The sequence below is a fragment of the Echinops telfairi genome, unplaced genomic scaffold (assembly GCF_000313985.2).
Source record: "Echinops telfairi isolate 266 unplaced genomic scaffold, ASM31398v2 ScPeMD7_3;HRSCAF=10, whole genome shotgun sequence".
In the NCBI taxonomy this organism is placed as follows: Eukaryota; Metazoa; Chordata; class Mammalia; order Afrosoricida; family Tenrecidae; genus Echinops; species Echinops telfairi.
The window spans coordinates 22,525,216-22,538,636 of NW_022103899.1; the positions used below are offsets into that span (position 1 = coordinate 22,525,216).

Consider the following 13,421-nt stretch of genomic DNA (forward strand, 5'->3'; position numbering starts at 1 on the left):
GGGGGGGGGGGTGCTGGCTCTCTGCTTACCAAGCATGGTGTCTTTCCCCAGGGCTGATCCCTCCGGGTGAGATGTCCAACGGGCATGAGGGGAGAATGGCAATCCTGGCTTCTGAGAAGCATACTAGCTGGAGTCTTCCCAATGCACATTTGTTCTTCTGTTCCAGATTCTTCACCAACACCAGGATTCAAAGGCATCTGTTCTTTATCTTCCTTCATCATTTAACCACATCAATCAGCCCTGCTCTCCTGGCTGAACATGTTTCATTAACCATCGTTTCCGGGTACTTAGGCTTTTCCAATCTCTGTATTGTTTTTCCTCAGAGGGTTGGACATCCCAGACATGGAGGGAAATGCTTCTTCAAGGTCTAACAGTCCAGGAAAATGTTTTTTAAGTAACCAGAAGCAGAAGGCCTTTTTAAAGAAATCATCCTATTCATTCGTTTCATCAATACATCCATGATTTCACCACATAAGCAATTATTTCTCCTTATGATATGATATTGACTGGCTTGATCAAAGGTTGATAGTAATGAATTTTCTGAAACTCATGATATTGATGTCCCCGCTGAGCCAGAGACTCTCCCACATTACTTTAATATCTATGTAGTACCTATGTGGGCAAATGATTAATGCGCTTGATGGCGAGCCAACGTTGGAGGTTCAAGTCCTGGAAGTACCTTGGAAGAAAGCTGTGTGGGTTTTTTTGCTTTTAACCAACTTATTCTGAAGTCACATCGCAACACCCCCCCCCCCCCTTATCAGAAAGTTTGGCAGCAGCCTTTGGGTAGGTGTCCAAATACAGCCTATCTGACCAGAGCACATCACTCAACTCCAGGTACAGAGCAGGCCAATGCATTTCAGTAGCACACAGGGTCTAGTTAATATAGAAAGAACATGTTTCAAACATTGACAAGTGGGCCAGTGCATTCGGGCAGCTATAACCACGGCCCTTCACAAGACCTACCTGAGGCATGGAGGGGGGTTCTCTTGGTTACATTGTCTTTCACTAAGATGGATGCACCGTGCTTGATAAGAGCTTCCACGCATTCTGAGTGTCCCTTAAAGGCAGCCAAGTCCAGTGCAGTGCGGCCTTTCTCATCCCTGATGTCCAGGTCCACCAGCGACCGCAGAAGGACTTCCAGGGCTTGAGGGTGCCCATTGTAGGCCTGCAAAGAAGAAACCAACACTGCAGGTGTTCACTGACCTCCAATCCCGTACCAAGCCACCTGGGGGCTCAGACAGAGACCATGCCAAAGAGCCTATCAGAAAGAGGCTTTGCGGTCCCAGGGAATCATCTTGGTACCACAAGGCAAACCAGAGAGCTAGGCTGAAAGTAAGGACTCACACATCTCATGTGACACATGGATGTCGTCTTTGTGTTCTTTCCCTTATGCCAAATAATTAGCCCTAAGGGCACGACATGTATTCATGTACTCTCATATTAATAAATTCCCAACTCTATCAGTCCTGAACACCTTTCTTTCCAAGAACACTGTAGACTTGGGCATCCAACGGAGCCATATGAATTTCCGTTTCCTTCTAATATTTTACTGATTTCTAACCATGTGACTTTGGCCACATTTCTTAATGTCAGAGTTTGTTTCCTCGCCTGTAGGGTGAGAGCAATAAAAGCTGCCCCCCCACGCCCTCAGGGCTGCTATAGAGATGAAAAGAGATAAGAAAGCGCACTGGCCTTGCACAAGAGCTTACATATAGTTATGTTTCTTTCCCTCTACTTTATTCCTCCCATAGATTAGAATGAAACCCTGGAGATAACTGTGGAAATAAATGTTTTCCATGTGCCAGCACCAGCCTCAGGCCTATCACGAAGTCCTGTGCCAGGCCAAGGCCAAGAGGCTTCATCCCAGAACTTCCTGGCCCTGAGTCCATGCTAACTCATGACGACGACCCTGTTGGGCAGGGGAGAACTGCTTGCCTCTGTGGGTTTCCAGGACGGTAACTCTTTACGGCAGTGGTTCTCAACCTTCCTCGTGCCGTGACCCTTTAATACGGTTCCTCATGTTTTGGTGACTCCCCCCAACCATAAAAGTATTTTTGTTGCCACTTCATAACTGTCATTTTGCTACTGTTATGAATTGGGCGACCCCTGTTAAAGGGTCATTCGACCTCCAAAGGGGTCGCGACCCACAGGTTGAGAAACGCTACTTTACAGGAGGAGAAAGCCTCATATTTCACCCATAGAAAAGCTAGTGGTTTTGAACTGTCGACCTGGTGGCTAGCAGCCCAATGCATAACCACTATGCCACCAGGGTGCTAGAAGGGGGGGGAAGGAAATAAGAAACAAGAGGAGTTCTGTCCCAATATCTTCAGCACCAAGTCCCTTCTTCTGTTACCTGTACTCTTATGCTTTTCTACCTGCAGCTTTGACTCAAGACTCACTTGGGAAAAAAGCAAAGAGTTCTTGGACCGGATGTGTCTGCTAAGAGGAAGGGATACCAGCAGGTATCCTGGCAGGAAAATGGCTCTGTTCTAATTCACGCAAAGGTGCATTAGTCCTCAATGCCACTGCCAAGCCATCATCATCCCTAGTCTTTTAAAAATATATATTCTGAAGCTGTCCACTTCTCACTAGCTCTACTTCCCTTACAGCCATCATCTTTTCTTCTTTTTTACAAGATGAGAATAAAAGCTTCCTATTATCGAACAGCTGCCAGAGGAAATCTTTTAAAACCCACATTGGATCATGTCGTGGATTGCTTAGCACTGGCCTCTGGCTGCTGCCCTCATGGAGAATAATATCCACACTTCCTTTCTGGGATCACCAGTCGGGATCCCAAGTCAGGATCCGGCCCCTCACTACCTTCACCTGCAGCTCCAGCATGTCCTTTCTGGGCCATGGCACCTTACTTTCTATTTTCTCTGAGTGTCAGACCTCCCTCCTAAACTCAAGAGCATGTGGCTCTCCTGAGACTTTGGTTCCAGTACTTCTCAGAGCGGCCTGAATATAAATCCAACCTCTACTTCACACTCAACCCAGCTTTGTTTTCGGATTTCCTCCCTGAACCGTGCGTTGTCTTCATAGCACTTATTAGGCCCTCAAATCTGCTACATCTTTGTCCATCTATTTATTTACTGCCTGGGATGTTGGGCCTTCGTGTGGGTTGTTTGCTGCTGTAGCCTACAATTATCCTGGGCCTCTGAGACTCAACAAGGGGCCCTGGTGCTGTAGTGATTACGTGTTGGGCTGTTAACCATAATGTCAGCAGTTCGAAACCACCAGCTGCTCCTCAGGAGAAAGGAGGTGCAATTTAATTCTGTAAGGAGACACCATCTTGGAAAGTCACAAGGACAGCCCGGTCCTGTCCCACTGGTCACTACGAGTCAGCACCGACTGACTAGATGGCAGTGAGTTTGAGTTTATTTTTCATGATGCGCAACAATGGTCTGGTAAGTGAATGAATGAAACATAGTGATTGTTGTTATTAGGAGCCCTGGTGGCATACTGGGCTATTTCTTGGGCTGCTAACTACAAGGCCAGTAGTTCAAAACTATCAGGTACTCTGTGGGAGAAAAAATGAGACTTTCTACTCCTATAAAGAGTGACCCTCTCAGAAGCCCACAGGGGTGGTTCTACTCTGCCCTGTAGGGCAGCTATGAGTTGGGACAGACTCGCTAGCAGTGAGTTATCATCATTTCATAGAACTGGGCAGGATTGACTCGCTGGCAGGGAGGTGTTGAGTGGAGGCTGCCATCTGCAGGGCTGGTGGGTCAAGCCCCCCCTGCTGTCTACTTCCAGAAAGACATGCAGGCTTGACAAGCTGATGGAGGATGCCAGGAGCTGGACTCGACTCGATGGCAGTATGGTGTTGAGTAGTGCAATTACAATTTTTACACAGCAACTGTTTATTGAGGGTTTTTGGTGGGCAGGGCACTCTAGCATCTCACTGAATCTCGGCAGACATCCTCACTCACAGATGAAGGAACTGCAAGTAGCAATGTTGAGGAACTGGGCCAGGATCACGTCACTAGTGGCTGGCAAAATCAGGATTTGGAACCCAGAACCTGTGGACACACAAGCCTTTGTCCTGCGGACATTCTCTGGAATTAGCTTGCAAAGAAGATGCTCTTTAGTCTCTACCTGTGATGGCGCAGGAGGAACCCTCATGGTGTACTGATTGGCCGTTGGGCTGTCAACGGCAAAGTCAACAGTTCGAAACCACCAGCTGCTCCAAGGGAGAAAGATGGGCTTTTGACTCCTGGAAAGAGTTGCAGTCTCGGAACCCCCAGGGGCAGTTCTCCCCTGGCCTACGGGGTGCTGTGAGTCGGCACTGACTTGATGGCAGTGTTAGTTGTTTTGAGCTTGGTAACGATGCAGAGATTTGCATAATAAATATTCAATCTGAAACCTAGGTCCCTTGTATGGAAGGCCTTTGTTGTGGGTTCCAGGCGCCGGCAAGTGCATTCTGACTTGGTGCATTCTGAGCTCAAGGGACAGAGCGGGAAGCAGGTCTTTCACCTGCGGACGGACAGACTGTTGGGAAACAATCCAACCATCAACTGTTGGGAAAGCGCTGAACCTTTGTGCCACCAGGGCTCCTCTGGAAGGCTTCCCGTGGAGCTTTGGGCACAGGCAGCCCTGCTCCGTCCTCTAGGGGTGCCTGCGAGTGGGGCTCTGCACCCCTCGAGCGAGGAGAGGTGCCTGCCCTTGTGCTGCCCCCGCTGCCTGGCCTTTCTGGGGATAGGGATCAGTTTCGCACGCAGGCCTGACTTTCTGATCTAGCTGCAAAGTTTAACTGCACAGGCTGGGAAGCCTTCATTGTTTATTAAACTAGTGGTGCTGGATGGGAAGACTGACCGGCCAGATCCTAGAGCCTAAGCTGTGGCTTCTTCCATGAGCTTCTCTGAAAGGGAAAGGCAACGTATACTCCTAAGGTCTATTTTTCAAATTTCTCATGACTTGAAAATTCAAACATAGAGAAAGAAAACCTTTATCGTGTAGTGCTTCCCCCGCAGCCCTGCCCCAGCTGCAGCCCTTGCACATTCATCTGTGAAGGGCTGTGGTAACGGGAGCATCACAGTGGGGCGTGACTCCCTCCACGGCACTTCCCTTCTGGGCTCCAGTCTGGACGTCACATCCCACGTCCCACCTTTGGTATTGTCGCGGCTCTCAGAAGCCGGCCTGTGTGGAAACCTTGTCCTCGTGCCAAAAGGAAACGAGCCCATGTCTACCACGGCAGGCTTCTAGGTGCCGCCTGTGAATGCTGGCCCTTCAACGCCCATCCTGCAGCGGTAACGCTAGGAACAGTTTCATTTCTGTCACTTTGACCTCAGGAAACGGGAGCCAGCAGCTCACAAACTCGCATTTCTGGGTATGTCTGTGAGTGCACACACACCACACAGCGGACGGCGTAGTTAGGGTTAATACAGGGAGGAGGCACTGGGGGAAAGGAGACAGGCATAAGGGAAGGGAGCCACTGGGCCGGAGAGCAGTGTCACATCACGGGGCACTTATGTAAGTCAGGTGCGACCCAAGGACTTAGAAGAGCTGAGTGCTTTCTCTGTCAGTCTGCAGCATCAAAAAGAAACCCATTCGCTTCTCATAAGGAGGATTCATGGTAGAACAAAGTGGAGTCAGCCCTGCTGGTACCCAGGAAAACCTTAGCATTCTAACGCATGCATCTTCTACCAAAAGCAAAACTTCCTGCTCTGGAGGACAGAACAGAAATGCTCCCTGGGGCTTCCGAGACCGGACAGCTTCACCGGGGCAGGCAGCCTTCACTTCCTCCGTGGAGTGGCTGCGAGGTTTGAGTCAGTGATCTTGAGGTTAGCAGGCCGACACAGAACCCACTCCATCGCCAGGAAGCCTGTCTTCCATACCAGGCACGTCAACATCCTCAGAAAGGCAGATGGTTGAATGGTCAGAATCACCTATAGAATCACCCTAGTTAAATATCGCTAGCCTACCTCAGGGCCCTCAAAATTTAGTACACAGAAGCATTGTAGGGGACTGAGAACAATGAGGCTCAATGCCATTGAGCCAGCCCCAACTCACGGTGACCTTATGAAACAGGTGGAACTGCCCCTGTGGGTTTCTGAGACAGTAACTCCTGAAGGAAATAGAAAGCCTCATCTTTCACCCACGAAACAGCTGGTGGTTTTGGACTGCTGACCTTGGATATTACAGTGCAATGCATGACCACGATGTCACCAGAGCTTCTTATAAGACTATAAGGGTTAAGCTTTAAAGGTAAGTTAAAGGGAATTATAAAGGTAATATTAATTATATTACCTCCACACTTCAGGCGTAACCCTGAATAAGCTACTATATGCAGAATGTCATTTTATGGTCAAATGCAGGATGCTCTCTTTAGGAAGTTCTATGGTTCCTGAAGTGTCCACAATAAGGAACCCAAACTGTCTGAAAGACAGGTAGACCGAAAGACAAGGAGATTCTTCGCATGTCAGCAGTGCCTACTGAAACCTGTCCTACTCATTTTTGCAGTAGCATTTAAGTCAGGTATTTGGTAGGAATTCCACCAATAGTTTCTGAAACAATTAAAGGAAGAAGAAATTACACAGAAGAACCAACAGACTGGTCCAAAGAGCATGTAGTATTTGGGCAGTCAATAGACAACCCAGCCCAAGCCTTCACTGGGACAACTGATCTATTGAACAATGAAGCACTGGTTTAAGGAATGAATGCCCTGTTAATGAAAAAATAGAAGTCACTTAACTACTCCTGAAACAGGGCTATTGTCTTTGCACTGCTTTAGGTAGGAACTGAGGCCAAAGAGGAGAAGGAATTAAGACTTCAAGAGAAGCCGTGGAACAACGCATTGGTCTAAGATATTCTGGCAGCTGGAGCCTTGCATTTGCATACCTTTGTTTCTTAATTAGATTTTTTCAAGTAGATGAAATGTTTATGAAATTCATTGGGCCGATAGCTCTGGAGACTTGAATCATTCAGCTCTCTACATGCCCTTTGTTTATTTGGCGGCTGTCCATCTTCCTTTTGGGGATCTATCTCTACAAGGGTAGAGGGCGAGCTGTGCTCACTGTAACATCTCCAGCCACTGGGTCACAATCAGTAAAGATGAGGATGATGCTAGCTGCGTGGTTCATATGTATCAGCCCCTGACATCCTCAGAGTGGCTCTATGACATAGGAACTGCTATCTCCCCAGAGGATACATGGGGAAAGCCGGATGCAAGAATTTACGTCGGATTCTGGCCACATTAAACACAATGAACAACTGAACAAACTTGAAAGGGGAATTTTAGCTCACTTGCTTCCCTTAATTTCAAGGTGGGAAACCATGCCCAAGTGAGTTGCTAATGAGCAGCATGGTATCTGGGACCTCCTCCCTGGGACCTTCCTCTACTCCTGGCCGGCTGCAGAACTACCAAAGCCCAACTGTTAGCGATGGTGTCCTCCGACTCCTGCTTATGTGCTTGGGAAGCCGCAGAGTGCATGGCACACAGTAAGCTCTCAGCAGGTCATGATTTTGTTTTTTGAAGAGAGAGAGGATCGAATTTTTGGATGTCAACAAAGCCTCTTTTCAGATTAATGGCAAGCTTGGCAGGGTAATCCACTCAATTTCCAAAGGGCATGAGGGTTCTTACATAGCCCTCTGATGAGGCGCCTCCAGAGGCGGCTAGTACCATGCTTGTGACTCCTCCACTTTGGGGACAGTTCCCCAAACACAGCAGATGGTTGAGTAGGAATTCTAGAAAGCAGCCTTTGGAGTACCCATACCAAGAGCTGACTAATGCATCCAGTTATCACACTTCATTTCAAGTTTTATAGACTTACCCCATGATGCATCCCCTTTTCCCTTCTAAGTATAGCATCTAATTTTATCTCCAGAAGGAAAACTTGCTGTACATTTCAGCCTAGTGTCACTGGACTCAAAATGTGTGTCTTAGTGGATGTGTCTTATGGGTATGTTTATAGTTACATCACAAGGTGTGGGCATAAGGTATCAACAGGTTGTTGGTGACTCTATGGTGAGACCAACCAAATCAAACACAACCCACTGCCAAAGAGTTGATTTCAACTAATAAGAAGCCTATAGGACAAAGTAGAGTGTTCCTGTGGGTTTCAAAGACCATTAATCCGGACGGGAGAGACAGTTTCAGCTTTCTCCCATATAGTGAGATAGGAAACGAAGGGAGAGCGACTGGCTCTGGATACCTCCAATCCTCGTGGCATTAGCATGCTCCTCTCACCTGCCCTGAGCTCCCATGTACGCATAATAATAAAACACATCTCTTGGCTCCAACATTTTCCATCCTAATTTTGTATCAGAAACATGCAGAAGAAGTGCCTGTTTAGGCAGTGTATTAGGTGACACACCACGGCACCCAGTTAATCGTAGAGACCCAGCCCCTCCCCACTCTTCCCACGGTCCTGCCTCTGGGTTTATTAAGCAAAGAAGCACCTGGTGGTTCTGGAGTTAGGGCTCACGGCTCAGGGGAACCTTGGGCTGGTGCGCCCTTTGCTGCTGAGTGTGGCCGCCAGTCAGCAAGCCACTGAAGAAATACTTGCTGATCACCAACTATTGGTGGCGGGGGGGGGGGAGTGCACTTTCTGGCTCAGTTACCTCTTGAAGAGTTTAGGGATCATCACTTTGATCAGTTGCATTTTTCTCCAATTAGTGAAATGTGGAGAAGCATCTTTATGGGTGATAACACCCATCTTTTCTCCTCCCTCCCAGATCCCTTGCCCCCCCCCCCCCAAAGCAGGACAAGAATCTGATCCTGGGGTCTCCTTGGGACTGCGATTCCAAGTCCAGGCAGAAAGAACACAGCCAAAATTGTGCATGTCGATGTTTAACCGTCTTAGCAGGCTTTCAGAGATGGCATCCAACTATTGGTAGGTTTCACCACCCCAACTGGCTTGTGCATTTTTTAATCTATAATCAATTTTCTTAAACTCAAGCATCGTCTTTGATTTCCTCAGCTTATTGACTTAAATACTAGTGAATGATATTTTTTGTTAGCTTTTGAAACAATATTAAGCACAAAGTGCTTATGACCTCTTTTCATCAGACCTTATTTTGCAGATGAGAAAACTGAGCTCAGAGAGGGTTAGTCATGTCCCTGAAGTCAGCAGCAGGTAGAGCCACGACTGGAACACAAGGCAGTCTTTCTCTCTCCACCTGGAGCGCTAATCATGCCCTGCGTTCATTATGACTGGGTTCTGTGACACCAGGCTAGTATTTGAAGCTGGGTGTAAGAAATGTTGAGGGGGGTTGCTGCTGTTGTTTTCTTGTGACAGGTGATGCTGCCCACAGCGTCGGACTTACAGCTAAGTGAAGTGGACTCTTGATAGCACCAGAATCTGATTCTTCAAAACCACCGTTGGTTCTTTCCAAAAGCTGTGGAGACAAAAAGGCAGAGGTCTGTCAGCAGAGAGCAAAGGCAGGCTTCCTTTCCAGGTACTCATCCTGGTATGAATGAGAAAGGAAGCTTCAGGAACTTGTACAATGACACAGCTTACCAGTAACATAAAAAGTGTGACGAAGTGTTTCTAAGACAAATAGGCCAACTGAAATGTAAGGCCCCAGACCACCTCAACATCTGCTACTCAAATAAAAGCCTTCACACTTGAGAAGAGGCTCGGTCTCACTACGCCAGAACAAAACACCCCCAAACATATTGAATCCATTTTTCACCGAAGAAGATTGGTAATTATGAACACTGCAGCACCAGCAGCTGTTATCTTTATTTCTTAATTTAATTTTAACTTTGTATGGTGAGTTGGATGACGGGTTACAGGGCAGATGCGCTTTCCCATCAGCAATTCACACACATTTTGCCTCTTCTCAGTGACTGCAATCCCCACGATGGCTCCGCACATACCCCGCTGCCTCCTTGTGTTTTCTTATCGCTTTAAAGTCACAGCTAAGTGCTATCATGGGATGCCCAAATGGTTCACAGAGACAAAGAGGAGAAGGGGTCTGAGGATGGAGTCCTGTGGCAATCCCACAGGAAGAGGTGGAGCAAACAGAACAGAAGGGACAGCAAGTGAACTCGAGGGAAAATCACGAGAGTGTGGATTCTGGAAACCACACAGAGAAAGAATCCATTTGCTCTGCACTCGTGGCAACCTGACACGACATGTCTTCACAGGAGCAAATAGCTTCCTCTTTCTCCCGAGGAGGAGCGGCTGGGAAATCTGAACCCCCAACCTTGTGGTTAGCAATCCAACCTGACTCTGCCATCAGAGTTCCCATGAAAGGGTGACTATCCGCATCAAATGTGCTCATGAAAAAAAATGAAACACAACAAATTAGTGCCATTCTGATTCATACCAGCCCCACCAGAGAGCCTAGAACTGCCCCGTCTGGGTTCCTAGACTGGTTGGGGAGCAGGCTGCCACATCTTCCTCCCAGGGTCTGGGTGGTAGGTCCAAACCACTGACTTTTCAGCTAGCAGCCAAGTGCTCAGCTCCTGCGCTCCCAGAGCTTGATCAGGTAAAATGAGGTCTGAGAAATAAGGGTTTACCAACATGGAGGTTAGCAGTGATGCTGATAAGACCAGCTTATCAAAATATTGTTTATATGAAGAAAAGCGGCGGGGTGGGGTGGGAATAAACCAAGCAACCCTAGCAATAAAAATCCAAACCAAACGTACTACTACCAAGTGCATTCTGGTTCAGAGCCACCCCTTATAGACTGTACACATTTATGGGAGCAGGCAGCCTCATCTCGCCATCCCCGCCCCCTCCCTGCCCCACAGAGGCTGGTGGGTTTGAATTGATGGCCTTGAGGTTAGCAGTCCAATGTTTACCCAACAGCATCAGCAGATAGGTTCAGTAAATTATAGTGCTATATATTATCTCTTCCAGATAAATGATCCCTCTTTATCTTGCCTTAAAATTCTTCTTTGTCATTGGGCCTCCACTCAAGTACTCCCTCAACACAAGAATACTTTCTTCTATTAAATTGGCATTCTATGATGCTCACCTTCCCTACGCAACCGCTGAAGATAAAGCGGGTGAATAAGCAAATGTGGTGAAGAAAGCAGATGGTGCCCGGCTATCAAAAGATATAGCGTCTGGGGTCTTAAAAGCTTGAAGGTAAACAAGCGGCCATCAAGCTCAGAAGCAACAAAGCCCACACGGAACAACATATCAACCTGTGTGATCACAAGGTGTCGAACGGATCACTGAAGACAAATGGGTGCATAAGCAAATGTGGCGAAGAAAGCTGATGGTGCCCGGCTATCAAAAAATATAGCGTCTGGGGTCTTAAAAGCTTGAAGGTAAACAAGCGGCCATCAAGCTCAGAAGCAACAAAGCCCACACGGAAGAAGCACACCAGCCTATGCAACCACGAGGTGTCGAAGGGATCAGGTATAAGGCATCATCAGAACAAAAAATCTTACCATCGTGAATGATGGAGGGAGTGCAGAGTGGAGCTCCAAAGCCCATTAGTAAGCCACAGGAGATCCCCTTGCAGAGGGGTCTCGGGGAGGAGATGAGCCAGTCAGGGTGCGATGTAACAACGATGAGAAATACAACTTTCCTCTAGTTCTTAAATGTTTCCTCCCCACTCCCACTACCATGACTCGAATTCGACCTTGCAAGTCGGGCTAGACCAGAGGATGTACACTGGTACAGATAGGAACTGAAAATACAGGGAATCCAGGGCAGATGAGCCCTACAGGACCAGTGATGTGAGTGGCGAAACAGGAAGGGTAAAGGGAGAATGGGTAGGAAAGAGGGAACTGATTACAAGGAACTGTGTGTGACCTCCTCCCTGGGGGACAGACAACCGAAAAGTGGGTGAAGGGAGACATCGGACAGGGCAAGATATGACAAAATACCAATTTATAAACTATCAAGGGCTCATGAGGGAGGGGGGAGCGGAGAGGGAAGGGAAAAATGAGGACCTAATGTCGGGGGTTTAAGTGGAGAGAAAATGTTTTGAGAATGATGTACAAATGCGCTTTACACAATTGATGTGTGTATGGATTGTGGTAACAGTTGTATGAGCCCCTAATAAAATGTTTTAAAAAAAAACACTTCTTTGTATAGTGATACATCCAAAAGAAATACAAGTCCAGTTAAGAAAGTCTTGATGTTGGTGAATATGGTGAGAATTGACATCCTTTTCAGCCTTCTGACCTGTGGGTCTTGGTGGCTTTCTATGGCATGGTTAGCTAGCTCCACTCATTCGGGAGATGCTCTGCGGCTAAGGTTCCAGCTGTGAATTAAGTTCTGCCAGTTAGATGTGCTCCCGTGGAATATGGAAGACAGAATGGGGACTGCGGATGGCAAGCACAGTTGTGGAGACTTTTTAATGTTTGTCTTTCAGCTTCACTTGCTCAGTAAAAGCAGAGACAAGATATAGGGGCCCAGCGTGGGGTGGAGGGAGCAGATGCTGGTGGCTTTGGGCAGAGGCAACTCTGATCAAATATCACCTACGGAGGTGGGCTTCTGGGGCCAGCCTTTCCAAGGCTGCTGTCTAACGCCCTGCCTCGCCGATTGTGGGAAGGAGGCCAAGGAGGCCGCTCCCCTGGCAGTTCAGTCCACAAAGCAGGGCCATTTCTGGAAGATTCGTCTGGCTTCCACTCTTCTAGACCTTGACAATCCTGTACACACCTATTTTTTTTAAAAGCACAACAACCTAAAAGTAACTTTATAGGATTTTTCTTTTCTTCTTCATCTCTCCTGATTTTCTTACAGTGAATATGTATATATACACAGATATATACATATGGTTTTGTAATCAGAGAAACACTAAAATTATTTCTCTTTTAGAAAAAGGTTAAGAAGCATCCTTTTTATTCGACAGAACGGGTCGCACAACAGAGTTCTGAGACCCCAGTCTCCACCCCACCATAGATTCACTTCGTTTCTAGGCAGTACATGTGGAACAAAATCCTCTTATATTAGGATTCCTCAGTAAATCCAACCACAGTGTAAAATGTCCTGCTTAAAAGCATGCAGTCTAAACTTCATAAATAATACAACACAAAGAATGACACTGGAAGTATGAGCGATTCATATGCTGGTTTCTTATTAGTGTGAGAATAGAACTTGAAGTGTAAACAACCTAAGATATGATAGAATGAGAATAAATTTAACTTCAACTTCAAAGCAAATAGCTTTGAAACTGATCTCTCGTATACAGTTGAAATCAAAGTAGTCTAAATTGCTTGATAAAGGCTAGAACACAGCTGTCTTGGCTTTGTTGTCCAGCATTATCATCTGCAAAGCTTCCTGGAATTGACTATGTGTACCAAGTCCAAATCCTGTCCTAGAGTGAACTTCTGATCAAAGGGACACAGCATTGTTTCCACCAGTGTGACAAACGGGATGAACAAGGACAAGAAGACAGACCATGGATGAAGCATATGGGTGAAGATTTGTTATGGAATAAAATCCCCCCCCCTCTTCCCCAACCACTATATACATCTGCTGATCATTCTAAAGCATGTGATACTTTAT

General features: G+C 47.0%; 1 protein-coding gene across 2 annotated transcripts in view; it reads right to left on the reverse strand.

Annotated features, from left to right (window-relative positions):
* Positions 1–13,421, reverse strand: part of ANKRD44 (ankyrin repeat domain 44) — a 225,414-nt gene that overhangs the window by 29,700 nt on the left and 182,293 nt on the right. For both annotated transcript variants that reach the window (XM_045294783.1, XM_045294779.1), the window contains exons 16-17: positions 9,271–9,342; positions 967–1,168 (exon numbers count right to left, since the gene is read on the reverse strand). In XM_045294783.1, the coding sequence (XP_045150718.1) occupies positions 967–1,168; positions 9,271–9,342 (274 nt within the window). The remainder of the gene's footprint in view (positions 1–966; positions 1,169–9,270; positions 9,343–13,421) is intronic.